The 25,351-nt window shown below is 38.2% G+C and overlaps 1 protein-coding gene across 1 annotated transcript in view; it reads right to left on the reverse strand.

Annotated features, from left to right (window-relative positions):
- Positions 1 to 8,695: 8,695 nt before the first annotated feature.
- The window catches only part of BICC1 (BicC family RNA binding protein 1), a 67,621-nt gene continuing 50,965 nt past the window's right edge, over positions 8,696 to 25,351 (reverse strand). Inside the window, exons 8-20 of the mRNA XM_009878414.1 lie at positions 24,898 to 25,029; positions 23,566 to 23,752; positions 21,999 to 22,157; positions 21,431 to 21,627; positions 21,000 to 21,141; positions 20,044 to 20,200; positions 18,477 to 18,642; positions 17,206 to 17,245; positions 16,361 to 16,515; positions 13,900 to 14,056; positions 11,615 to 11,775; positions 10,341 to 10,440; positions 8,696 to 8,826 (exon numbers count right to left, since the gene is read on the reverse strand). Coding sequence (XP_009876716.1) covers positions 8,696 to 8,826; positions 10,341 to 10,440; positions 11,615 to 11,775; positions 13,900 to 14,056; positions 16,361 to 16,515; positions 17,206 to 17,245; positions 18,477 to 18,642; positions 20,044 to 20,200; positions 21,000 to 21,141; positions 21,431 to 21,627; positions 21,999 to 22,157; positions 23,566 to 23,752; positions 24,898 to 25,029 — 1,884 coding nt within the window. The remainder of the gene's footprint in view (positions 8,827 to 10,340; positions 10,441 to 11,614; positions 11,776 to 13,899; positions 14,057 to 16,360; positions 16,516 to 17,205; positions 17,246 to 18,476; positions 18,643 to 20,043; positions 20,201 to 20,999; positions 21,142 to 21,430; positions 21,628 to 21,998; positions 22,158 to 23,565; positions 23,753 to 24,897; positions 25,030 to 25,351) is intronic.

Below are 25,351 nucleotides of genomic sequence, written 5' to 3' on the forward strand. Positions count from 1 at the left end.
GCGTTTCAGCATCCTTTTTCTTCGCATTTGTTACTCTTTCTTCAGCCCCGACTGCAGCAGCGTGCTCAGTTCTGCCAAGCCCAGCTTGCCCAGCAAAACTCGTCTTTTGAAGCACCGAGCGCGCTGTAAAAGCATCATCCTCCCTACTTGCCAATCTCTCCATCTGCTGCCACAGCAGGGGTGTTGGAAAAACTCTGCTTAGATGTCACACTGCCTGTTGCTGGAATTTTTTTTGCCATCTGCTATTGCCTCTACTTCCATGCCTCACAAAAATACCAGTGACTCTAAATAGAAAGCAATTCCTTTATCAGATGTATAAAAATATATTGTTAATTGGAATCATGACTGTTTTTTGATTGCTCCTGTATTCATGCAAACACAACAAATCAGCACAGATTAAGGAATAAAGATACAAAGTCAGATTTGTACGGATATTAAATAACTAAATATATTCAACTAAATATATTCAGTCTACCCCAAACCTATTTTTTACAAAAACTTTTTTTTTAAACTGACTTGGACAATTTTTCACCTGTGTGAATAACATGATTCTCTCCCAAAGCCAAGGCCTAAATTCATCGCAAAACTTACTGCACTGGAATGTGACGTAAAAACTGCGCAGTATCCGACAGAAGAACAGCCTCTGCCCGGCCCGGAGCTGGAGCCTGAGCGCACAGCAACAGCGGGGACCCCTCCAGGGGGCTCCAGTTTGATTTCATGCAAGTATTTACACCCCCACCTAACAAACCGAGCCCTGGAAGAGGCTAGATACACAACCCAGAACATGCCTGGCTGCAAAGAAGCGTTTTAAAACACAGAAGAATACACACGTAGAGACTAAACCAGTATCTACAACCTGCTTGCCAGGGCCCTTGTTCCTCATTTCGGGGTAACTCACCAGGAGCTGGTGGCAGCGAAGACGTCTGCTCCACATGCTGCTGCAACCCCAACTACGGTGCTGAGGAGCCCGGCCTGCTCAGACGTGGCCAGACCCAGGGCAGGTGGGACTCTGAGGGCAACTCATCAGCAGCAATGGCCTCCACCTGAGCCTACCAGAAGGCCCTCCAGGTGCTTCTCATTGGGCACCAAGGCCATCCCTCCCAAATGGCTGCCAGCAGTTGGGACATCCTTACCTTTGTGAGTTCAACCAGCACAACCGGCCTCGGTTCTGCCAGCACTGCCTCTCTTTGGTGACCTAGTGACACTGTGACCAGCAGCAGCATCTTCCATGTCAGCGCTGGCCAGGGCTATTCCCAAACCTGTCCTAGAGCGAGGGAGCTTGGACAGGCCAGGGAGGGATTTGGGGCAGCACCAGGCACCTGTGCCCTGGGGGAGCCAAAGGGCTGAGGAGAGGCAGGGCAGGACACAGCTGGCTCTGGCCACCCTCTGAGTACGCAGCTCCACAGGGGACACCTCAGGGGACATGAGGTGAGAGGCAGGAAAATGCTGCCGGAGAGCAGGGAGAGGTGGAGGAGCTGGGACCGATGGAGGGAAGGTGAGGCAGTTAATTAGTCTTTGTTTTTCACCATCCACACCTATTTTAATTGTCAATAATGAAATTAATTTTCCCTAAGTTGAGACTGTTTCACCTGCAACAGTATTCAGTTAGGGATGTCCCTGTCCTTATCGCCACCCATGAGCTTTTTCCCTTTATTTTTATAGGCGTTCCTTAAAAGGAACATGCCTCCCATGTTGAATAGCACACGAAAACACCCTAGAATGTTGATCAGAAAATGATTTGCCTTCAGGAACCATAAAGAACTTGATTTGTCTCCTGCCAAATTTTGTGAGCTTGGAAAATCTCAGACTGAAAAAAATGCTTGAAGATTTATCTGGTTTTGGGAAGGAAGGTGGAAGGGACAGAGTCTCAGTGACACTTTGTCATAACATTCTGGGGTTTTACAGATATACACATTCTGAAAGGTCTATAAAATTTCACTTAAACCCAAAATAGACCAAGCATACAAAGCCTCTCCAATATTCAATTTCTAGAATTGTCTTGAAAAGACAAAACATTTTTATACCACATTTGCTTTAATGCCATTTTATCGCAGCTGGTATTATCATGAAAAACTAAACTCTTGAAAGGGATTTACAAACAGAACCACACGTGAATCACGTGGAAGCTTACAAATTCATCACACAACGATTAAACAGAAAGAGGACTCGAAAATATTCGGTTTCAAAGTCTTCAGTAGACCAACACATCTGTGCAGTCCAGAAAGCCTCTCATAGCTCCTGACATGTTCACACAGTGAGAAGATGCACCAGGAATGAGATTACAAGCAATTCTGGTTTTAGGGTTTCATTATTTTGTTTATGCAGCAACTCCAGGGCAGAGAATAACCACATATTAATTTGCAACTAAAGAATGCAGATGCATTGGCCTCAGCATAAACATCACAGACAGATGGGAAGCAAGGGAGAAATGTGCTGCTGTACTCCGGTAATTAATGTTAAAGAGGAAGTGGGTGGACATTGAAGAATCCTTGTCTATGAATAATTATGTATTTATCACTGGTTACAGGAAGTGCCCTGCGGAGTCACTTGGCATAGTAATTTTTAAACTGTAATAAGAACACCATGCAAAAGGACAGATGAATGGACATATATAAAAAACACCAAAACACAAACGAGTAAACAAATGTTTCCTTTACTTATTCTTCATGAACAACTCTCCCTCTGAAGAAATTATGGTCTCATTGAAACTGACATTGTAATCACAATGTACTGTTTATGTTGTACTTAAAAATTTTATTCCTCACACTGGCCAATCATGACTATTAGCATCTGTACCTTTACTGCCACGGTTTAAGTTCAATACAAAAAGCAAAGGAAACAGAAGTCTGCCTGAACATTTAAAATGCTTCAAAACTTCCCAATAGTATTTGCTTGAAATTTGACTGCTCACCAGAAAAGAGCAGAAACTGGAGCCAAGCATGGGAGAGCCAAGATCTAGGAGAGGTGAGCAGACACCACCAGCAGCCAAGACAGGCAGCAGTGCCAGAAGCGTTATTTCCAGTCTTCAGTCATGACTTTTAAACCTCTTCATAAAAACCCCTTCAAAGCTCTCATCCACACTAGCGGTTCTGGATAGTGTCCACATTAATCACTGCTAGGAAAAGAAACGAACGTTGTGCTTGTGCAAGCAAAAAAGCTCGTGAAACGGCATGTAAAATTTAAAAATTAGCCCTTTCTAGCATTTGGAGTCCAAAAGTATAATGGAAAGAAAGCACTGAGTCAACAGTGGACCATCTGCAACCACTTTCAGGGAAGATGGATGATAACCCAGTGCTGGAGGCATGCTCGGGAGGAGTCTTCCTACGTGACAGACGCGTTCAGCATTCCAGCTCGCTGGTTACTGTCACTGGTGCAAGGAGAAACACTGCTGGGACAAAGATACTTTTAATATAGCAGCACAAAAATATCTCGTGGCCCATAGGGATTAGTCAGCTGGTTGTCTCCCATCCAGTTTCCACGCAAGATTCAAATCTGTCAGCAATTTAGCCTCGCTTACCACGTTAGCTTGGTTTGTACGGATTTCTAGATGCTGGACTACATAAAAAAAATAAAATCTTTCAGTACCACAAGACTCAGCACTTTTAGAACCCAGGACTCATTGCTAAGTATCCAATGCTGCACATTCAAGCTCTTTAAGAGTAAGGATTGCTTCGGCACCATCCAACGGGAACTTCACAGGTGAGCTTTGGTATGAAAACAGGGGCTTACTCTTGAGAAATAAAAAGCTATTCTCCTCCATGGTAGAAAGATTCCTTCTAGACAAAAAGGTTGTATTTTGCTCTACATGAACTCCATTTTTCTTTTGTTTTAAAATGGATTCATTCTTGGCTTCTACCTTCCTTTTCGCGTGTATCTTTCTCCAACTTCTCTTCCATATGGTTCATAGCATGAGATTGCATTTTCCATGGATAGTTTTAATTTTGGGAACCGTAACCTAGTGCCACATACATTTCAGGCCTCTTCAAATCCTCTGTCCTTCACAGAGGACAAAATAATTTTTATCATAAGAGAAAAGTGTCAAGACATCCATACCAATTCAAGGTCCTAGTGTTATTACATCAGTGGCAACAGTATTTCTGTGATTATTTCTTAAAACATTCATCACCCATTGTTAGAAGTGACAAATTTTTACTTCATTATATAAGCGGCTCTTTTTCCCATATTATGTTTTGCTTTTTCCATCTGTTAGCTTCCATGAAGTTGCAACACAGTTTTGGCACAAACTAGGTAATTTCCATCACAATGTATTAATCTTTCTTCATATTTTCGTCAAACATCTGGAATCGTTCTGCAATTCTCAGCAAAGCACATCTTGCTCAAATCTTATTCCTTAGAAGAGTAGAGAAACTTCACCCTAGATGATGCTTTGACTAGCACATAAGGTTCTGCATCTTCATAAACAGGTACCTTCATTTCCCAACACAATTCATACTCATTCTGATACAATTCAATGTAAAAAGAATTTCACAAAATATTTCTCATAAGTAAAGCTCAAGATATTCTAAAACCCACCTGGAATAACAAACAGTACACTGTAAATATACTTATATGTAATTCCAAGAATTTTAGAAAGTATTTTCTGGATATTTACAAACCCCAAACAAACCAGAAAACTGACCTGAGAGTTCGCAACAATGATTTTCCTTCAAGACTAAAAACTTGCTTTTTGATGAGAAGTTACAATTGTTGTTGCTCTTCCTTAACACTGTTTTGCTATTACATCTTGCTACAGTAAGCAGTTAGTTAATATTTGAATCTGCTCTTTAATAGTATATACTTTCTTCAAAGTCATCTTAATTAACCACTAACTCCTCCCAATAGCTGAGACAACCTTCAAAATTGGTAAATATAAATGTTCTTCTACTATTTTTAATGTGCTTTGTTGATTCATGAAATCATGTAAAATATTAAAATTAGTAACATTGTAATAAAAACCAAAACAAACCACTTCCATACATTTGTAGCACAGGAAACAAAAGTAACATCCAAATTTAGCTCAGACAGAGGTGTCTCAAAAAAATGCATAGACTATTGCTCAGGCATCAGAAACTGCGCAATTTGCAAGTCCATCTGCCTCTGCAACTTCCACTTTGCTTACACCAACGCCTTTTCAGTGGGTGCTGTCCCCAACAGAAGAGCCTGGTGACCCATTCCCTTCCCAGACTTGTTCCCACATCTGCAATTCTCAGTAGGTATTCAGAAAAACAACTCACAGGTTTCTCTAAAAGGTCAGTGAGCCAGGAACACTGTCATTTACGTGGAGACCTGCGTGTGTAAGATAGTTAACAAAGGAAATGTTAGGCTGGAACAATGAAATGCCTGAATGCACTGAGCGAGCTAAGTAATACTAAACTTGTACCACTGCGTGCTGAGCAAACAGACAAGATCAACCTAACGTCATGTAAATATTTCCTCCATGTGAAAGCTGTGCCTCTCGCTAGATTCTGACTGGTTGCACAACCAGCACCCCAAGTACAGAATCGCTACTGTTTTGGGTTGTTTTGTTTTTTTTTTTCTCCTTCTACACTGGAAGTCATAGTAATAACCACCACCAGGAAAGAACACATACAGCTGTCCTGCTAGCCAGACCAACACATATTTAGTCATTAAAACAGGAACACCAAAGAAAATAGAACTTGTGTAAGCCAAAACCATTAAAACCTGCTATGAATTGAACCTGTGATAATTTAACTCCTTTCATATTAATTTTTAATGAGAGGTATCTCAACAAAAGCCTTCTCATTTAAAAGCCAGACAAACACCCTCTATGTGATGTAAAAAGAATAGTAAAAAACACAGAGCGTTAGCATGCGAAAGAAACATATTGCAATTATGTCAAATTCTGCTTTTTATGTTTTATTAACAAGCAAGCATCCCTGGAACTGGGTCTATATAAAAAATACTTCATTAACCAATCAGAATACAAGGGAGTTATATAAATTTATTTTATGCAACACTGATTAGTTTTGAAAATTCCCATTTTTAATGTTTTAATTTCATCTTTTATTTAAAAAAAAAAATCACTAAAAGGACACAACCCACAAAAATACAATCTGTATCTGCTCTATATTTACAGATAACTGGTCACTATTAAGGCACAGATTTAAAACTAACATTTTTATGTAGCAAGTCAGATATTTGTGCATAATACAACGCTAACAATACGGTACACTGTACTGTCATATTCCCTTTGTGGACTCAAAATAAGTGAGAAATTTTTTTTCTTCCAGTGTGTTCTTTTTATGTGAAGCCCTATTGAAAAGTAATGTTGATAACGGGAGGTTCTTCACTTTGGGATAGATGACATAAGCACTGCTCAGCAAAAGGCCACATCGACTTAATACTGTAATAAAATCAGTTTCCGAGTATAGTACTGTCTAGATACATAGTATGTACTTACAAAAGACTAAAAAAAAAAATCTATGAGTGCAAAGGTTTTTTGAAGCTTCTAAGTTTAGCCAAAATAAGCAAGACGGGGTTGCAGAAAAATCTGTACAAAGTGTTGCTGAATATTCATTTCATTTAAAATACGTTATAAAATTAGCATGACTGAACACAATTTGATTTGCAAACACTGGCCTTGCAAACGCAAACATTTCACTGACGGCTTCTCTGAACACACGTAGGCAGCCCAAGTGACTGGAACCATCTACATGCCTAGAAGCAAGCACAAGTGTAAATAATTTTAGAAGTTGTGGCTTCCATGAGCGTTTCCATTAAGTTGCTCTTGTGCGTGCGACACACATCTCTCAGATATGTGGATACTGATTTTTGCCATTTGAGCACAGAAACTTCAATGTGAACAACGATGTGTGTCCAAGACACAGCTTTATCCATTCAGATCTGCAGCACAATTTCAAAACCAGCGGAAGCTACCTGCTACTTCACCTACAGGAACGTCACCCACCTATACACCATTAAGTAGATATGGCCGAAATGCTCACTGAGCAGTTATTTTTTCCTAACCGCAGCAAGGCTTTGTATTATTGCTTCATCATCTATGCCCTCAAGTAAGTTTCTTTAAGTTCCCTTTGTGTGTGCAAATTTCTCTATACATCATTTTGTATTCTCACCTTAAAAGAAAGAATTATCCCTGGAAAGTGTCAAAACTTTCTCACCCATTTTTTGCGTAAAAACCAACTACTGTAAATGTTATTCTAATGCCTTCTGTTAAGAGCACTTGACAGTGGTTTATGTCCATCTCAAAAGGCTTGTACACGAACATAAATAATACATTACAGTAGAGGTAATTCACAACATTTCTTATGGGAATGCTTTTCAACAAATTAATGCTTGGAAACGTCATATTGCATTGCAGAACGAGGCACTTCATGAATTCCTTCATTATATAAGAACCCTTCATAAACCCATAACAAGACATCTGTAAAGACAGAGGAATAACATTGCCAAATTATTTGGACTTTCACAGTATAAGAATGCAATAGTTAGCTCTAGCCACTCATAATATGGACTCTTTCTGTTGAACATAACTTGTTTCAGAAATAGTTCATCTCCAGAGTTTTAAACACTTCTGCAGCCAACAATTGCAAATCTCGATTGAAGAAAACAGATGCTATTACACCTATTTTATGTAGGTTGCTTAATTGCTGCATGCATAGTCATGTAATACGTGTCACTTATTAAATGGCAACAGTGCTGTCTTGTCGAACTACATTAGTTGTCCGTTTAATCAAACTGACAGCCCAGAGCTCTAGTTTGATGAATGCCTTTCATTCTCTACCATAAAGCTGTAGTAGATCAGTTTAATCTGTTAGGTATTGCAGGTGTATAGAATCTAAAAATAAAAGTCTGATATAAATAAGTGTCCTTTAGTGGCAGGGTACTAAAAATAGCCCATTGCTTTGAGACAACCATTAAAAACAGTTTTAGCATAACAGGCAGCAGTTAAATATGATGACTGCAAAGGGTTAATATTGCAAGGTCCATTTTGGTCTTTCATTGCATCTGTTACAGTGAGTATTACTGCAAGCAGAATTAGACTGCTTCGTAAGAGCAAAATAGGACAGGTCCACTACCAAGTGGCTTGATTTTGGAGCAATCTCTTCAGATAACTACTGGGGAGACAGAGAGAGAGGGAATAATCTGCATAAGAACCAGTTTCAGTACCATTATAGTGAGATGTGACTTAACGTAGGAACACCTGAAAAAAATTGATTAGTGCCAATATAAAAATTGATACGGAAATTGAAAGAGAAAAATTTCCACAGGACAAGAAATCAGAACATGTAAAGTGCAGAAAGACCTCAATAATTATTTTAAGCAGTACCAGAAAATTCCACCTTGATAAAACCAAAATCAATGCTCTCTGGCATCCCAGCTCTTCATTCCTCCTTCATTGAACAAAGTAAAAAATCAGTGCATACATTATAGTTATAGGTAATAAAATACTAAACAAAGAACCCTATATTATTATTGCAAATTCTGTCCAATCTACAGGAGTAAAACGTAGCCCACATTTGGTGTTCTGAAAGACAACAGACAAAATGTGTGTTCTCTGTTTGGTTTTTTTTTTTTGGCACAGTATTGTGCAGACAAAACGCTTTGGTCCTTGACACCCAAACTCCCAAAGTGCAGAGGGTGGTGTGCAGTGAAGGCTGTCCACAGGATTGCCATGTCTGTCTGTCCAGCTGACTTTCTGAGCCACAACTTACTGCTACCAGCGCCCGCTGACACTAGCAATGTCCGAGTGATACTGACGCGGCAGTCTTCCACTGGCTCCACCTTCCAGGAACGAGGCACGTATGTTTGATGGGTCAAAGAGCTTTCTTCGGTTTTTATTCAGTTCTAGAAAGGTCATACACGCACACACACACACACACAAAAATATTAAAAAAAAATCTCTCATCAGGAATTAATATTTTGACCTAAAGCAAAACTTTGATTTAAATGAGCAAAATATTTTAGACAGAACAGAGTGAACGGAAAGTGTCAGTGGGGCACTCGTGCAATTTAAGAGGACAGTCAGAGTGCCGGGTTAAGACTTGTAGAGGCTGGCTGGGTGCAGGCATCTATTTGTTGCAATTCTTACTGGGCACTGAGAGAGTGTGGAGTAGACAGTACTTTGCAATATTGATTTAGATCAAACTGACATAGCAGAAGCACTTAAAGAAGGTTCTGTTACAATAGCCAAAGGCTGCAGTCTTCCTGAAGGTACACGTACACAGAAAGTATGTCTGCAGCACAACGACGCAATGTAAACCAAGATGGCAGAGAAGCTTATCAGCATCTCGATCACTTCTCAGTGCAGAATTATTTATTAAGCACAACATTGAAGCGGTATTTTAATAATGACTTTTGGGGAAAAAAAAAAAAAAAGGACAGTCATCTCTCATTCATACACCCGAAGCTTGTTTAAGCAATTGCTCATCCAAAATGTTTTTGCTTTCTCCACTTTTCTATTCTTGTAAACAAATTCCATGCTAGATAACAATCACTGAGAGATTACACTGATTTTCATGACTGCTACCGAACTATTGCATCGTTACCATCTTTATGCCAACATTTTCAGTTCATAAAAAACATTCACTAATGGCATCAGTGGAAGAGATGCAATTGAGAGAAATGAAGCCTCTGAAGAAAGCCACCTAGACAACAATGACAGAGTATGCCTATGTAATATGAAAATTCATGCTGTTTATTATAATTAAATACAACAACTAGGTAGGCATTATATATTGAAACACATCATAAGAACTTATATCTGGCCTTTGTTTTCCTGCATGTAGGGTACAAGACAATCTTTTAATTAAAGTGGGTTGGAAAAATTCCAAGTAAGTTACATGCTTCTTTTCAAACCTATACATTTTGCAGAAACAACTGGCCTTGGGAGGAGAAAAACCCTAAATCATCAAATCAGAACTAAAGCCTCCCCCAAACCAGGCAGTTTTTCCTGGTAGGATGGTTACTCGGCCAATCAATGGAGGACAGGGAACCAGAGGCTTGAAAATGCCAGTTCTGACCGATGCGTCAGACTCTGCAGAGCCTGTAATCCCACAGCTTCTAGGACCCACGGTTTTGGGGCATAAAACAAAGTTCACCATCTGCTGAACTTTCTACAAAGCTCCAACTTTACAAGTGGACATAGGACGATGCAACTGAAATCTTATTTGGTAATGTGAAAGTTCTATAAAGCCTGGTTTTAAGCACCTTATGGTGCAGGGCAAGCGATATGTCCTCTGTGGACTAGCTACTTACTTTTCAGTCTTTCCAAGATCCTTTGTCAACTATAAACATACAACTCAAGAGAGAAGAAAGCAAACAACACTTAAAATCAACCAATGATAATCTGTGTTATTTACCTGAGATGGCAAGCAGCATTTTTCTTCTGGCACCGAAAGTGGTAATTCCTAACTCTTTCAAATCTTGATCCGTAAGAGTAAGGAATGTCTGCAGATCAATCTAGAGTGAAAATAAACAGGAAATTTATGCAAAACAAGTTTCTCCCTAGAAGTATTATTACATACGTGCATTTCAGAATAGCTTCACAATTTATTTTTCCTACTGAACTTTATAGATACTCTGCCAACCTATCCCTTGCATGTAGACAGCAGTCATTGCTTTCCAATGGCTTCTTCACATAGTTGCTCAATTTTCTACTCTGCACTTGACAGATAATGAAAAACTAAAAAGCAAACAGTTTTAGAAAAGCACAAAAGATCACTTAATTTATTGGTGACTCTTGATATTTTGAATATTTACAAGTGCCACAATGCACTTGGGAATAGCCAAGTGCACATGTCTGTAGATATGGCAGGTGTTTCAGACTGCAGCAGTTAGCAGAGGATGACTGCTCAACTACTGGTGACATATTTGAGTTAAAGCACTGAGTATTTCACAGCATTCCAAAGCATGTGCAGCCATGTATGTTTGTGGTTTATTTTTATTTTTTTCCTTTTTTATTTTTATGTTTTGGGGTGGACCAAAGAAAGTGAAGTGGCACACAGGGGCAGAGGCAAAAGATGAATACAAGTGACCACAGTGTCAGCTGAGACAGGACTTTACTACTGAACACAGACTGGATTTCCAGAACCTATACAGGAAGCTCAGCGAAAGCTGGAAAGTATCATATCATATCACGGCCTAAGCTGGAAGGGACCTTAAAGATCATTTTAATCCAGCCTCCCTGCTGCCAGGGACGCCACCTCTCAACTAGATCAGGCATGATTATGGGGACCGAACGGGAATCGAACCCGTGACCTTAGCTTTGTTAGCGCTACGCTCAGCTGACTGAGCTAACCAGCCCCCTGAGCTACTAAATTCTACTTAGTGCCCTAGTTTACAAGTGGTAGCCAGGGTTTAAACTTCCTTGAATGAAAAATCAAAACAAAACCAAAAAATACACAACAACATAGTTTATTTCTTTGTTAAGCATAAAGATGCAGGACAAAACAATACTTGTGCCCAGTCTGGGTAACTGGAAACTGAAAGGCAGATGACACAGCTTTGGAAGAACAGCTCATGAAAATCCTGCTACAAAGTGAGACTGCTTAGCAGCTGTGGTCAAGAAGCACAACAATTGCTGCTAGAAAACATGCTACACAAACATAAAGGTGTCTTTCAGAGGAACACTAACCTCTTGCTGTTGGAATACGTCTGTGTACTTGCCCAAACCAAGTTTGCTGAACAGCTCGGGAAGATCAGATCCCTTAAACAAAGTGTTCAGGTTACAGCCATTGCTTCCTGTCAGCGAGGAAATGCAGTCCATGTAATTACTGCTACTGAGATAGTGTTCAGCTGAAAGGGAAAACGTGCATAGTTTAGTCCCATCACAGAAGCAGATGATTTGTCATATGAATATTGTATTCAGTTAGATTGTTAAATTAACAAAAATATTTAAATCTCTATTATTCTGCAAAAAAAGCCTCTCAGTGGTTTGAGAAAACAAACAGCATGAAGTATATTTTTTTGTTAATTAAGTTCCACTGTTTGTTTTCTACAAAAAGATATTTGGGTAACTCTTTTAAGCAATAAAATCACATTACCGGAACTGTCATATGGGTACAAGTCAGGAACTCATACAGGGGACAGAACTGCAAGATCCTGTTACTTTTCTTTCTCTTAAGCCCTCTCCTCTCTTCTCCAGTGAACACTTTGGAAAGGACCATTGCACACAAAGGCAACCACAGCCCAAGAGGCTTGGCAGTACCTAAAGAATACTGTCCCAGGTGTGTAAAACACAGATTGCCTCAGAGACTTCTGCTATGGCCTCCACTATATGATTTCAACAGGATGTGAAAGTCACCATTTTTCACAACTGGCTATGCTACATTTCTTATTTTTTGGGCATGAACTAATTAGAAGCATTTGGAATTGGATTTACAGAGTTAGTAAAATTTCTATCAGTCTCAGCTCCATTTTGGAAAAGAGTTTTAAAATATAGTAAACCATGCAATGTTGAAATTGAGAACATGAAGTCTGGCAAACGAAGCAATAACTAAGTTGATTTTTTTTAGGCTTTGAAAGGAGGTGCCCCAATCACTATTAGAGTAAGATAACACTAAGATGACCCAAATAGAAATTCATGATCCTACACTCAGGGCAGATGATGCAAGGTCACGTACTGAAAACATTATGAAATACTTCTTACTGGTGCAGTCAGGAAGCACTATCTTAAACTAATAAGAACTTCAACACCAGTAACACAATTGTGTCAATGAAGACTTACATTTCAGTACCCTGACACTTGCACAATAAAGTAAAAACATTTGTCCGGTCAGCACACAGCTATTTCTTTTGTCCCTCCTCCACACATTTCTTCCTCTGGGAAAGCTTCTGCTGCTGTAAGAACAGTTTCCTCCACAAACGATGTATTCATATTTCTAATTTTCTTCTTACATATATGTAAATACATATTAAATCCTTATTTATTTCATTATCCTAGAGGTTCTATTTTTTTCTTCAATTAACCTGGAAATATCATTAGCTTGCCTTCAAAGATAAACTGTTCAAGTCTTTTGTTCTGTGAGTACTTAGAATACGGTACACAGCCATGCACAGCTGAACTAACGTGCTTTTTAAAATCACAAATAATTGCAAGTCTAACCACCATGAATATTTTCTCTAATTGAAACTATCCTTTCTCCAGATGTCCAAGTTTTAGTATCTGTGTACTTTGCAGCTAATCTGGGATTTAGGTTTTATTAATCTTTATATGAAAAATGCAGCAAAAAAGTCAAACCAGCCATAACAGTAATATCCCCATAATGCAGTTAGTTAGTAGGGACCAGTGTTGTCTACCTCCATTTTTCAGTCTTTCAGAAAGTTATTAAAAAAGTGAAATTAAGTTTCAAAGAGTTCGACTGAATTAAAATTTTAATTTGTAAATGTCAAGCATCGTTTCAAAAGTAATCACAAAGTTTACAGATTGTATCTGGAGAAACCAGTGTTTAAAGTGTGTCCTAGGCCATGCCCAACATACAGACTTCTTCCATCACCATAAAGAGAATCATGCTTTAAAATTCAGTATCAGAACATATGACTTCTCCACCAGTAAGCAAATAGTCCAAGAAAGACCTGGATTTTGCTGCATTAGTAACAGAGCAGAACAGTAACAGTCTATAAATGAGCTTTTATATAAGTCTGTTTTCAGCATACCTTGAAAATTCCCTTCCAAGACAGCTTTCAGAAAGAATGCCTTGCATTTAAAACTTTTAAAGAAAAGTTTTCCTTTTGAACCATTATTTATATATCATGTTATGCAATCTTGCATATGCTTTCACTTTTCCATGTGTAAGTTATCAACACCTGTAAACTTTTTTAAATCCCTAGTGATGTCAGGAAACATTCATATTAAAATAAATATTCATTGATATCAATACGGTATTTTATTTTTTCTAAATCAGATCTTAAGAAATTAACCTGATTTATTTTGTTTCCGTTTGGGGCTGCCAATCGAGGACACAAATTCATTATGAGCTGTGGGTCCAAGCCCGTTATGGTCCCTCCAGTTATCAGATTCGCTGCCACTGCCCAGGTGCTCCCGACTGTTGGACCGTGAGAGAGACATCGATGAACCCTGCAAATCACAAAAAGAAGAAAAGGGCAGAAAATAGAAGTTTCATTGTGACTCAGATGTTTTCTTTGAAGCAGCTCAGTTTAAAAAAAACAAAACAAAAAAACAAAACACAAACCCACAGCTTTTAAAGCTTGCAAATATTCTTTTGGCAGTTGATCAGTAGTGAAATAATTGCAAGCCGGACACAAAAACAGCAGGTGTGCTTAAACACATATGCAGTTTACAGATTTTAGTTATTTAAAGACCATGCTTCAAAATAAATTCCTCAGTATTTCCAAGTTTGTTTCCAAAACATTCCGTGGTATCAAATTCCCACACGAATTCTAGACAAAGCAGTCTATTGACTGCATCCCTTCACAGGGAAGGGAACATAACAGAACATCTATCTGAAGATAAAGTATCAAGTACACAATGCTTGACAACAATATTGTACACAACACAATAGATTTTTATCTTCCTGTGAAGTACTATTTATCAACTCTTATTACTGTGGGTCAGAATGTTCCAAAATAAGGCAACAGTATTCCCTGAAAGAAGCAGTTAGCTAGAGAATTGGGTGGGGATGTAAGGAGGGGAAAAAAAAAAAAAAAAGCCCATTATTGATACCATGTACTTACATGAACTAAGAATTGTGGAACCAAGTGAACAATTTAATTACACACACTTGCATCGAATTCCTAATGAAAATACTAATTTGGGAGGCAGCAATCTTTTCCACCATTCAGGGAAACTGACAGCACTGAAGAAAGAAGGCAAAAACTCCTTGGTATTAGCAAAACTGGGGAGGTGTGAGCTAGGGTTGGTACAGCTCAACAAATGAGGAAAGGCAAGAATTGACATCAAGTCTTACAAAAGAGCACGAAGAGACAGGCCATCTACGTTATGTTAGATCATAGCGATCTAAGTTGTGAGGTAAAAAAGGTATCATTCAACGTTTCTGGAAAACTTCAATACACAGCAAAATATCGTAGTGGAGATGAAGAATGTTGGGTGAGCTTATCTTACAAATGAACTTCCCAGACATCAGGTGATAATACCAACATTACTTCTGTTCAAAGACTTCAGCTCATGACTCTCAAAGGTGCACGCGCATGGAAGAAGTGGGCTGCACTGCCTCTAACACAAAGAAAGCTGCTAAATAGAAGGTTACGAGGAACCCAAGACTTTTAGCTTCCCCAGATGTTTCCACAATATCTCATACCAAATAATGGAAACAGGAGTTCTGACACTATCATTTCACTGGAAAGGGCTAAGCTTGTGGTTTGCACATGTAGTTACTCAAAGTCTGCGCGTGTCAGCCGTCTTGGTTAGAATGACTTACCTGCTCAGAGACTTTAAGCAGTGCATGACAGCCTGGGGAAAAACCCAAACTCACCTCAGCCAGTATAAAAAAAACTATGTTAAAAAATAATTTTATTTTCTCCCCCTAGTTACTACTGCAAGCTCCTTATATGTATCCAAACCTATTACATGTATTTGAACAACACAAAGTTCACAGTTCAAATTGTGAACACCAAGAGACACTTCTACCATGGCTGAGTATTTCTTTTACATTAGAAGACAGGTATATCCTAGAGAAAAACTGTATGAAATCCTGATCCTGAAGAAACATACCATTTACATTTTATGTATGCAGGACAGAAATAAAAGGTGTCTGTACAGAAGCTGGGAAAGATTACAGCAGGGAAACTCTGAAAAGCAACTTCAGAATGCTTTTGAGCAGGAAGGAACATAAATTCCCTGCAAGACTGCCATGGCAGGACTCTGACGAGATATCCTGGACCCTAGGGCTGCCTTCTCCCAGGGAAATTTCTGGGACCAGTGAATAGTGTAAATAAAGAAATCTTTCCCAGTTCGACAGCTTTGTCAACAAAAGATAAGATGAGCTGCAGCCACTTCTTGTTCTAACATTCTGCTCTACCATATAGTGATTTGCATTATGTAGTTTATCTGTTACATCCACATTCTTTTAATTAGGTTACAAAGTTCCTACCACTTGCTTATAACTACCGAGATATTTGGTCCCATAAGTTTAGTTTCTTTAAATAAATATATTTTCAGGAGCAGACTTCTATAAAACTAAAGTAAGATTTAGAAAGAGAATATAATTTCGTGTGCCAAGCTGAATATATTCCATATGTCTTAATATTTATGTAAGAAAGTTTTCAACATAAAAAAAATTTAAAACTCTAATAGGAAAGCTGAAAATCCTATCTGCAAGGCTTCTTTTTGCAGACTTTTTTCCTCAAGAGAAAAAAATGTATTATTCACTAGAAGTAAACTAATCGAAGTATAGCTTTTTACCTCATATGTAGTTGTCATAGATGGCTTGTATGATACATGATTTGCTCTTCTTAGTTCCTTGATAGTTTCTGCAGGCATAGATTTAGAGAACCCCAAACCACTCCACGTATTTGTTGGAGTTCTCACTTCCGTTACAACTGGCTTCTTTAACATAGCTGAAAAAATTCAGAGACAAATTAATAAATTTCAAACCTGGTAAAGGTACAGAGACACTGATCCTGAAGTCACGGATGCTAATAGACTTCTACCACTCAACAGTAAATCCTAAGGCACCTCTACTTGGTACGCAGCTTGAATCCCACCCTTCCTGAAGGCAATTTACCTGTCAGAGGATAGTTAAACCCCCTAGGGCTGCAAGGAAGCCAAAAAAATCGTATCTGTTGCCAAAAGACATGTTTCTGGATTTCTGCTGGTGTGAGGGTATTTGGTTTATTTTTAAATGGAGTCAAAGACATGGTTAAGTCCTTTATCAGTTTTGTAACTTAATTTATCCCTGAAATAAGGATTAAATGATCTCTAACTACGAACTTTGCAAATACGACAAACATCTTAAAAGTTCAATTTGCATCCAAATAAAATTAAGTATTAAGAGTTATGAGGTCTCTGAAAACACCACTTATCACTTTCACATGGATATACTCACACAGAGTGCATCCCACCTGCAAGTTGTTTATACTGTATTTTATACTACAGTGGTATTAAGAAATTTTTGGAACATTAAAAAGACAAATGTTTCACTCTCAGCTTTGGATTTGATTAAAAAACAAATTACAAAACTTCTATTTCAGAAAATTCTTTCAGCCGTGTACTAACAAAACTTTTCAGAAGTCAGTTTATCCACATACCTTTAGTTGCTAGTAGCTTCTTCTGTTCATAGTCAAATGCCTAGAAATTAAACATGCAGAAGAAAGCTTAATTGCCACTCTCACTAAATGTCATTCCATTGCTCAGCTCTTTGTAAAGACAAAGGTTTGGGAAGTGGCCAGTGAATGCAGTAGGAGAAACCTGAAGTGCTGCACAATAATTTGACAGTAGACCAGTTAGAGCCTTAGTTACTTAAAGTCCACTCAAACGTAGATTAACAAAGTTTGTAAATAACTATCAGATATCCATCTGAGTGAGGCTGCAACTGTACTTACAAACTGTTTAAGCAGAATTTTTCTCTTTTTTTTAAATATGACATTTTTCAAACAGTTTCTCTTCCTTAATGCTCTTAGCATTTAAAACATTCCTCAACAGTACAAAAAATGATTATATCTTAGACTGCAAATCTAGGCACCACAATTTTTTTATAATTTTTCAAGTTTAATCTTTTCCACATGCTCATTTTCTGAAGAGAAAAGAACTTAAATTTTGGAAAGAAAATAACCCTTGTATTTGCATTACCCACAAAACCAGAAGATGTGAAGTTTAAACACCTCTGGCTAAATAACACTTCTTTGAAATAACTAGAGGAATAACTATGGAAGAAGTCTGCACAACACTAATCTTAATCTTGCTGCACTGCTCCATGCAGTCGAGTTACATCCACACATTGCCAGATATATCCTGAAAACTACTCTGTCACTACTGCTTTACAAACAGTCAAAGGAGTCTCTCTTTGGGGAGATCTGCAACAGCATGGAAATGGTTTATAATATAGTAGTAGGCTGTAGTTAAAGCAGGAACAGTACTAAGGAAAAAGAAAAAAATGGGATATGTAAAGATCCACACCTGCAAAGCAAAACCAGCACAGTCACTCCAGTATATAAACCTGAAGCTATATGGAAAATCGATGTGTTGACAGTGCTTGTGAAAAGTTGGAAAATGTCTTTTGCAGACATATTCCTCTTCTCAATGCAAAGACATAAGGTTTTTTTACACACAAATGATGCTTCTATAGAGTAATATAGCCATCTTTAGTTAATTTTATCTTATTCAAAGGGAGGCATAAGGGTTTTTTTATCCTCAAGACAACTCAGTCATAAGCTGAAAGAGTGAATGACTTTGCTAGGAAATGCTTTTATTGAAGCAGTAATGGCAAAAGTACTAGTCGGTCACTTTTGCATTCTGTGGTGATTTCACTTTGGACTTATCCAGTCTTGCACTAGATTTGGGTTCATTCAGGGAAACGTACCTGCATATTTACATACGATGGCTGCGGAGCTAGACGGGCTCTTTCAGAGTTCTGCTGGGCAGCTGCTGCTCGCTCTGCTGCTCGCTCACTTCCAGGAGCCTTTTTGTCAGCCATGGGACTTTCAGAAGCACTTAACTCCGCATCCGAGAGCAGCCTCTCTGTGGTACTGCAGGAACAAAGTCACTATTATTAACTCCAGTTGTCTTTTTCGCAAGCAGTGAACATGCAATGCAATTTTGGTAACTGAACTTTACTCTGTGAAATTTGACAGCAAAATTTAAGAAATTCCAGTACACAACCATCTCTGTGTTCTTAGTAGTATTTCTAAAGTCTCAACTTTCCCTTCTCTGTTCCTCTCAGTGAAATAAAGCATGTACTGCTGCCTCCTGGTATTGCCAAACATGAGGCGTAGCTTACACACTCAGATTTGAGTTGTCTGGTATCTGGAATTATCACATGCAACCCCTACACAGTGTGACAGGTCATACTGGTTAGCTCTGCTCAGGCCAGCAGTTCAGCGGTTTTAACAGACTGACAGGACTAGGATAAAGAGAGACACATACAGGGGACTAAGAAAGTTAACATGTGTCCTACTTGCTTTTAAAGCTTCAATAATTACAGTCCTACATGCCAAAGCACCCCTTAACGTAATTTTTTCTTTTTAAAGATCAGCTATATGTCATGCCTACTCTAGAATGCGTATAAACTCCTACGTCAAAGCAAAGTGATCATGTTTTACATGCTGTAGACTACCCCAGAAAAATGCCCTAAGGAAATTGAGCATTATGTCCTCTTGGTTCTTTTAGTAAGACACGCAAACAACTGATTGACATACAAACAACTGAGTGCAGTTAAAAGGAATCATTGGATTTTTAAAATGTGAGAGCAGAATTAATGAAATGCACATCATAGCTTTAACAATGTAAATAAATGAGGTAAGAGAAAATACACATCTCAAGAGAGCGATGATAAACAGTTCCCAAAAGGAATAGTGAAAACACTACTTAAAAGTAGACTGGACAGAACATTGCGTTAAGCACAAAACATGTTGCCAAGACATACTGTGACTCAAAAGAGCCTTTCCTGTTGCTGGCTCATTAAAAAATACAAACAAATGAAAAAAATAACTGAGATAAGAGTTTGATAAGATACTGCTACGCCCCAAGTATCATTTTTCTAAGAAACGAATGGCCTCAGGTATACACAAATGGAGAACGGCTGTCAGTTAGCCATTTTTCTCAAAGCAATCGAAGACAAAGAAGGCAAGTGCAAAAATGTATCCTCTAGAAATAGGCAATGAAAGTTTATGTGAAAAAAACCCAACACTCCCTTGTGGGAGTGGAAAGGAATTTATTTTTTCAAAGCAAGGAAAAAACACTTAGGATGTACAAAAAGCATCCAAGGCTTACAACTATTAGACAATGCCCAATGTGACTAAAAATCAAGCCCAATTTAAATTGGTTCTTTGAGTGTCTTATTACCAAACCACGCTTTCTACTACAAAAACATATTAAGTACTTCTGCATGGCAAGAGTTCCATTAATCTGTATTTGTGCATTTAACTTACTGTAGGTGAGAGTTTTTGGTGCCTTGCAGTAATTCAACTGTTTGTCTCTTAGCACAGGCCTGTTTGGAAGAGCTCATCATCTGCTTCAGGTCACTGGTACTTGCTGAATGGGACGGACTCCTTGGCATGCCCACTTCCACAAAAGCATCATTGCAACCTACAAGACCAATAAAGAAACAGTTAAACAAAATCCCCAACCTTGCCAGGTGCTCGGATAACTTTTGCTGGAATAAAAGCTTCCCACTTAATGTTCAAGCATCTACAGAATGTGTTTTTATAAATATTTATCACCTTATTTGGGCAATGAACCTTTTACCCAAATCAGCATATCAAATGACCACAACCCTTTGTAAAAAGAGCACCTCCTAGTTGCTCAGTATTTGCAAGGGAAACAAGGCCTTTACACACAGTTGCTCAAGTTTGAAGTGAAACTGGCTTTCCCTCCCTCCAAGAATGATGGGAACAGTCCAATAGTTCCTTCAGCTTCTAAAAGACAGCATAACTAAAACATGCAATGAAATTGCTTGCCAGTGTTGTCTAGGTTGGATCAATGCCTAATTTTCTGCAGTAGCTTTCTCAAAGGCATTAATTCTTTCCTTCCGTTAAAAATCAAAAATACAACATTGTTTAAACCAGCACAGATTGTTTTATGCAATGAAGTTAAGCTGCTGTAAAACATACTAAAATTTTCCTAAGTTGTTTCCCTGTGCTTTTAGTGAATAAATTAAAGGCTACAAGTCCATTTATATTGATTTATGGGGTTTCTATCAATGATACAGCTCAGATACTACAACTTTTTACTTTCTTTGACAGTGAATCTGGGAGATCAGCAATATTTTCCTTCATCATGGATGCAAAAACAATGCACAGGAAATACATCTGTATTTTTGTTTCAAGATCTGTACACAGTCTGCACAAATACTACCAGACAAAAGAATAAAGTGTCAAAATCTTACCTTCTGCACTATTTGACTTGGCAGCTACTTGTTCTGAGGCACCATGAGTACTTGTTTGTCTGACCGGATCACTGTGGTTTGTGCTCAACACATTTTCTCCTAGTGATGTGGCAGACAATGCAGCATACTTGATATTTGAGGTCTGAAAGGGTTGTCAAAAAACGACTAAAGTGACTATTATGCTTAAGGAAATCCTGAAAGAGTTTCTCTTCTCTATCTGTGCAGGAGAACAATAAATTCATTCCTGACATGGGAGAGCAATATGTTTGAACATTCCATTTTTCAATCTTTAAGTCATATTCTGAGAACATCCCTGTTATATTTCTAAACTTAGCTGCTTTAGAAATCTCATAGTTAGTTTTCTCTTTCAGTGTTTCTTAGTAGAGGTCTATTTCAAACAGATCTGGTTCTCCAGAGATATCATCACTTACCTTTACATGACCATTTAAAGAAGGTGAGACTTTTTTACTCTCTGATTGGATGCCATTAACGTGGACTTCAACAGGAGTCAAGCCTGGTGGTGGAGATGGAGTGTTTTGACTGTAATTAGGTACTCCAGACAACAGGATACTAGTTAAGGTTGCTTGAGCAGTAGATGGTATCATCAGGTGTGGAATAGCAGAAAAACCTGCAACAAAATTTGGTCACGTTCTGATTAAATTTATCATTTAACTTTCTCAGGCATTATAGTACTTTATATAAATCTCTATTTAGCTTAGGTACATCACTAAACAAGTTTCATTAGAACTGCATGCCCAAACCATAATGCTTTATCTAAGCATTACTTTGTCGGTTAACATAGTTTTTTATGTAACACAGATGAAAGCATTGCTCATGACAGCATGTCTTAAGCTTACACTAAGTTATAACTTTAAATTTGGATACTTATTCATCTGTGTTAAGAGAAATTTAAAAATTACTGATTCCAGACTTTCCAGCTGTCATTCTAACAACCTACTGTGGCACAGTACATTTAATTCACATTTAACTTGCACCAACCTGTGGCATTTGTGTTAGCAAGAGATGTTGCCCATAACGTGGGGCTAGGCGTGCCTGAACTTGGACTCTGCAAGGGACTCACAGAGCTATTAAGAGCATTCAAGAGAGAATTTGGAGCACTTGAGGTGTTGACTGACAAGGCTGTTGGACCTAAAAGGCCTGTAAAAAATCATGCCAGTGAATATTTAGCTAAGATTTACAGAAGAAATTTTACACAGAAGTAGCAATTAAAAACAAAACGTAAATTGCACCAGTATGTATTTTACACATTTGAATATTAAATCTGCTGTCGATTTGGCCCACAGAGCATGTTAAGAATGCTTGTTCTTAAAGTGGGAATCACATCCAAGAAGAACTGGAACATCTATGATGTCCTTCTACTGAACTTTAACTACTGTCACAACAAAGAGCCTGCTTCTCAGCCCCACTGCCCCTCTGTGTCCCCTCTAGTGCTTCAGTCAGTTTGTTTCAAAGAAGTACTGCTTAGAGACAAGGAAGCAACTGCCCTACACAACCTGACTTTCATTTCAGACAACAACATTGTTCTCAGAAGCTCATACGAATGAACCACTGCTTCCACACTAGGAACTGTTCAATCCTTTTTGCATCTTCAGTGCTGACTAAATTATGCCCTATTTATTCGTGAAGCGCTCCCTCAAACCAGCTCCTTGAGTAAGAGCATTCAGAGGGCAGATCAGTGCTGTACTTTAAGAGGTAAAAAACCAAAAACTCAAAGTGCAGGCTTGACAAAAATGCTAACAAATGCAGCATTAAAACCCACAGTCTAATGGCACAAACACTTGCCCCTGTGTGACACAGAACTACGCAGCACTCCTGTAGGGCAGGTCACTGGGGAGCGTGGTATTTACGTGAGAATCATGAATTTCAAGAACCAGTGTCACGATTTGCCACTAAATTCTAAATTCTTCTGAGACTGCTTGGTTTTCTATATATTCTTGATAATAAGGTATTTTCAGAGCTTCAAAACAAAATGGTAATTCCAGTCAGGACTATAGGCTGATTCTATAAAACTACATAAAGATAGACATTTCTGTCCTAGATTTCCTACTGCTAAGCAAAGTCTAAGCTAGAAGGAAGTGCATGCCTCAGCTACAGCGAGATACAGCCAGAACTGAAACGTGGTGTCAGCTACATGAACTCTCATGGTACTGTTGACAGGCTTAAGTACCTACACAAATTCAGGACAGCCCGAGCCATCACGATATTGCTAAAGAAATTTCATTTGAAAAAGACTATTCTGAAAATCGTAAAAGGAATGTCCCACTTCACCTGTATTTCCCTCCCTTTCCCTTTCAGCTAAGTGGTTTTTGAGCTTCTGGAGGATCTTTTAGAGATGAGCAACATGCCTAATTGCAAAAGCCTTGGAGGAAGTTTTACAACTGAAAAGCCAGACGCTTTTAGTATCTTCTAATGCTTTAACACATTTCTTTGCGAAACACACACACATCTGATTCTTTTCTCTAGTACAAGCAAATTAAGCTTCAAACAAATATGTACCTATTAAATACATATAAATATAGATCTATATAAATGATATAATGCATACCAAGCCCAGTGAGTCCTAACCCTGCTGAGGACAAGATGTCTAGACCAGGACAAGACAGACCAACAGGGCACGAGACAGTAGAAGGATTTGATGCTATGGTGACTCCACTACTTTCAAGTCCCAAGAGACATTTCCGTGCCTCATACATATTTAAGGCATTTCGTTCAACGCTTTTTACAATCACAGACTGCAGGGAAAGAAAACAAAAAACAACAAGATGAAAATCAACGAGTAACACAACTACATAACCTCGATCTGCAACACCCATAACTTCTTAATTCTCCCTCGTGGCTATCAGTAACATGGCAGCGCAAGACAGCATGAGATCATGTCCATCAGGAACTATTCAAATTCAGTGGCTTTGACAGGAAGTTTAGGGATTTTGTATGTACTTGACAAAGAAAACAATGAAGATCTTTCTGTCTAAGAAAAACTATTATTTTACCTTGGTGCTATCTGGCATACCAAGTCTTAAGTGCCCTAAGACCTAGAGAAGTGAATCAATTAAAATCTTATCTTCTCTTTTATCCAAGGTCTAGACCTCTAAGTAGACAAAGAAGTTGTTCAAATTAAATCCCGCTATCAAATCCACAGTTGTCTGAGAATAAAGCAACAAATGCCTGGAAAATTAAATTGCAAAAAACTTCATTTCTTGTACCATCTCTAAACAATGTTTCTTCGTATTGATTTTATATATCCCTACAGAGAAAAGCTTACTTATTGATACAACAGAACACTCATTTAATAATTTGAAATCTTTGTCTGTTACGGTATTATATATAACAACGCAGATAACTGTGAGAGTTGCTTCTCTATACTTGCCTGAATATTTTACAATGAACATCTCCCATTAGACATGTCTTGTAATTCCGTTTCTTGTCTTATGTTCTATATGAGATGTTGAAAATAACGACTTTTCTCATAGTCATGTTATTTGGGGGTTCTTTTTTATTGTTTTTTTGCTTGTTTTATTCCAATTGCTAGAGAAATCTACAGTTACGTGGCGGAGATGCAATTTTAGATTAATTTCTTTAAAATCCAAAATCAAGAGTAGTTCTAGTCAGATATAATTTGTCTCCTCTGAATTTATTTCTTGTATCAGTATATTTCATACAAAAGCTAATCTTTGTACTGTCAAATATTTAATGAAAGTCAAATTGCCATCAAAGAGAGTTGTTGTAACATTTAAACTGATACTTCAAGCAGAAAATATATATGCCTTTTACAAGCTTATGATTCATTAAGTTAGGGAGGAAGAGCAGACATGTCAGCTCATCAGCTCTGAGAAGCTGTTATGAAAGCCTAAAAAGAATATATTAGCTTTCCACCAACCTTGCTTGGTTGCTTTGGCTTCGGCTTAATACTTATGAAGACATCTAACTGCTCCATTAGCTGTGTTATAAACTGTGGTTCTACTTCAATTTCTTCTTTCATATCAAACATGAGCACAAGAGGAAGGCAACCCTGAAGACAAGACGCAAAAATTCATAAAATATATAAACCTATCCTTTTCCTGTGAAATTGTTAGCAATAAACTTAACATAGAGACTGTAGCACATGTACAACATGGAACAGTAAGTTCAGAAAAACTAGAAAGTATGAAATTTTAATTAAAGCCATTTCCCTGTGTGCACAAGTACACAGGTTTATCTTGCTACTCTGGTATTCTGAACAAACAGTTTGGCAATATAAGTGTTAAATAATTTGTTGAATATTTGACATTCCAATCAGCACATACGCACCCCACGTTAGCTATTTATACAGACGTAGAGGTGCCCGCAGGATT

The sequence above is a fragment of the Apaloderma vittatum genome, unplaced genomic scaffold (genome assembly GCF_000703405.1).
Source record: "Apaloderma vittatum isolate BGI_N311 unplaced genomic scaffold, ASM70340v1 scaffold7391, whole genome shotgun sequence".
Lineage (NCBI taxonomy): Eukaryota > Metazoa > Chordata > Aves > Trogoniformes > Trogonidae > Apaloderma > Apaloderma vittatum.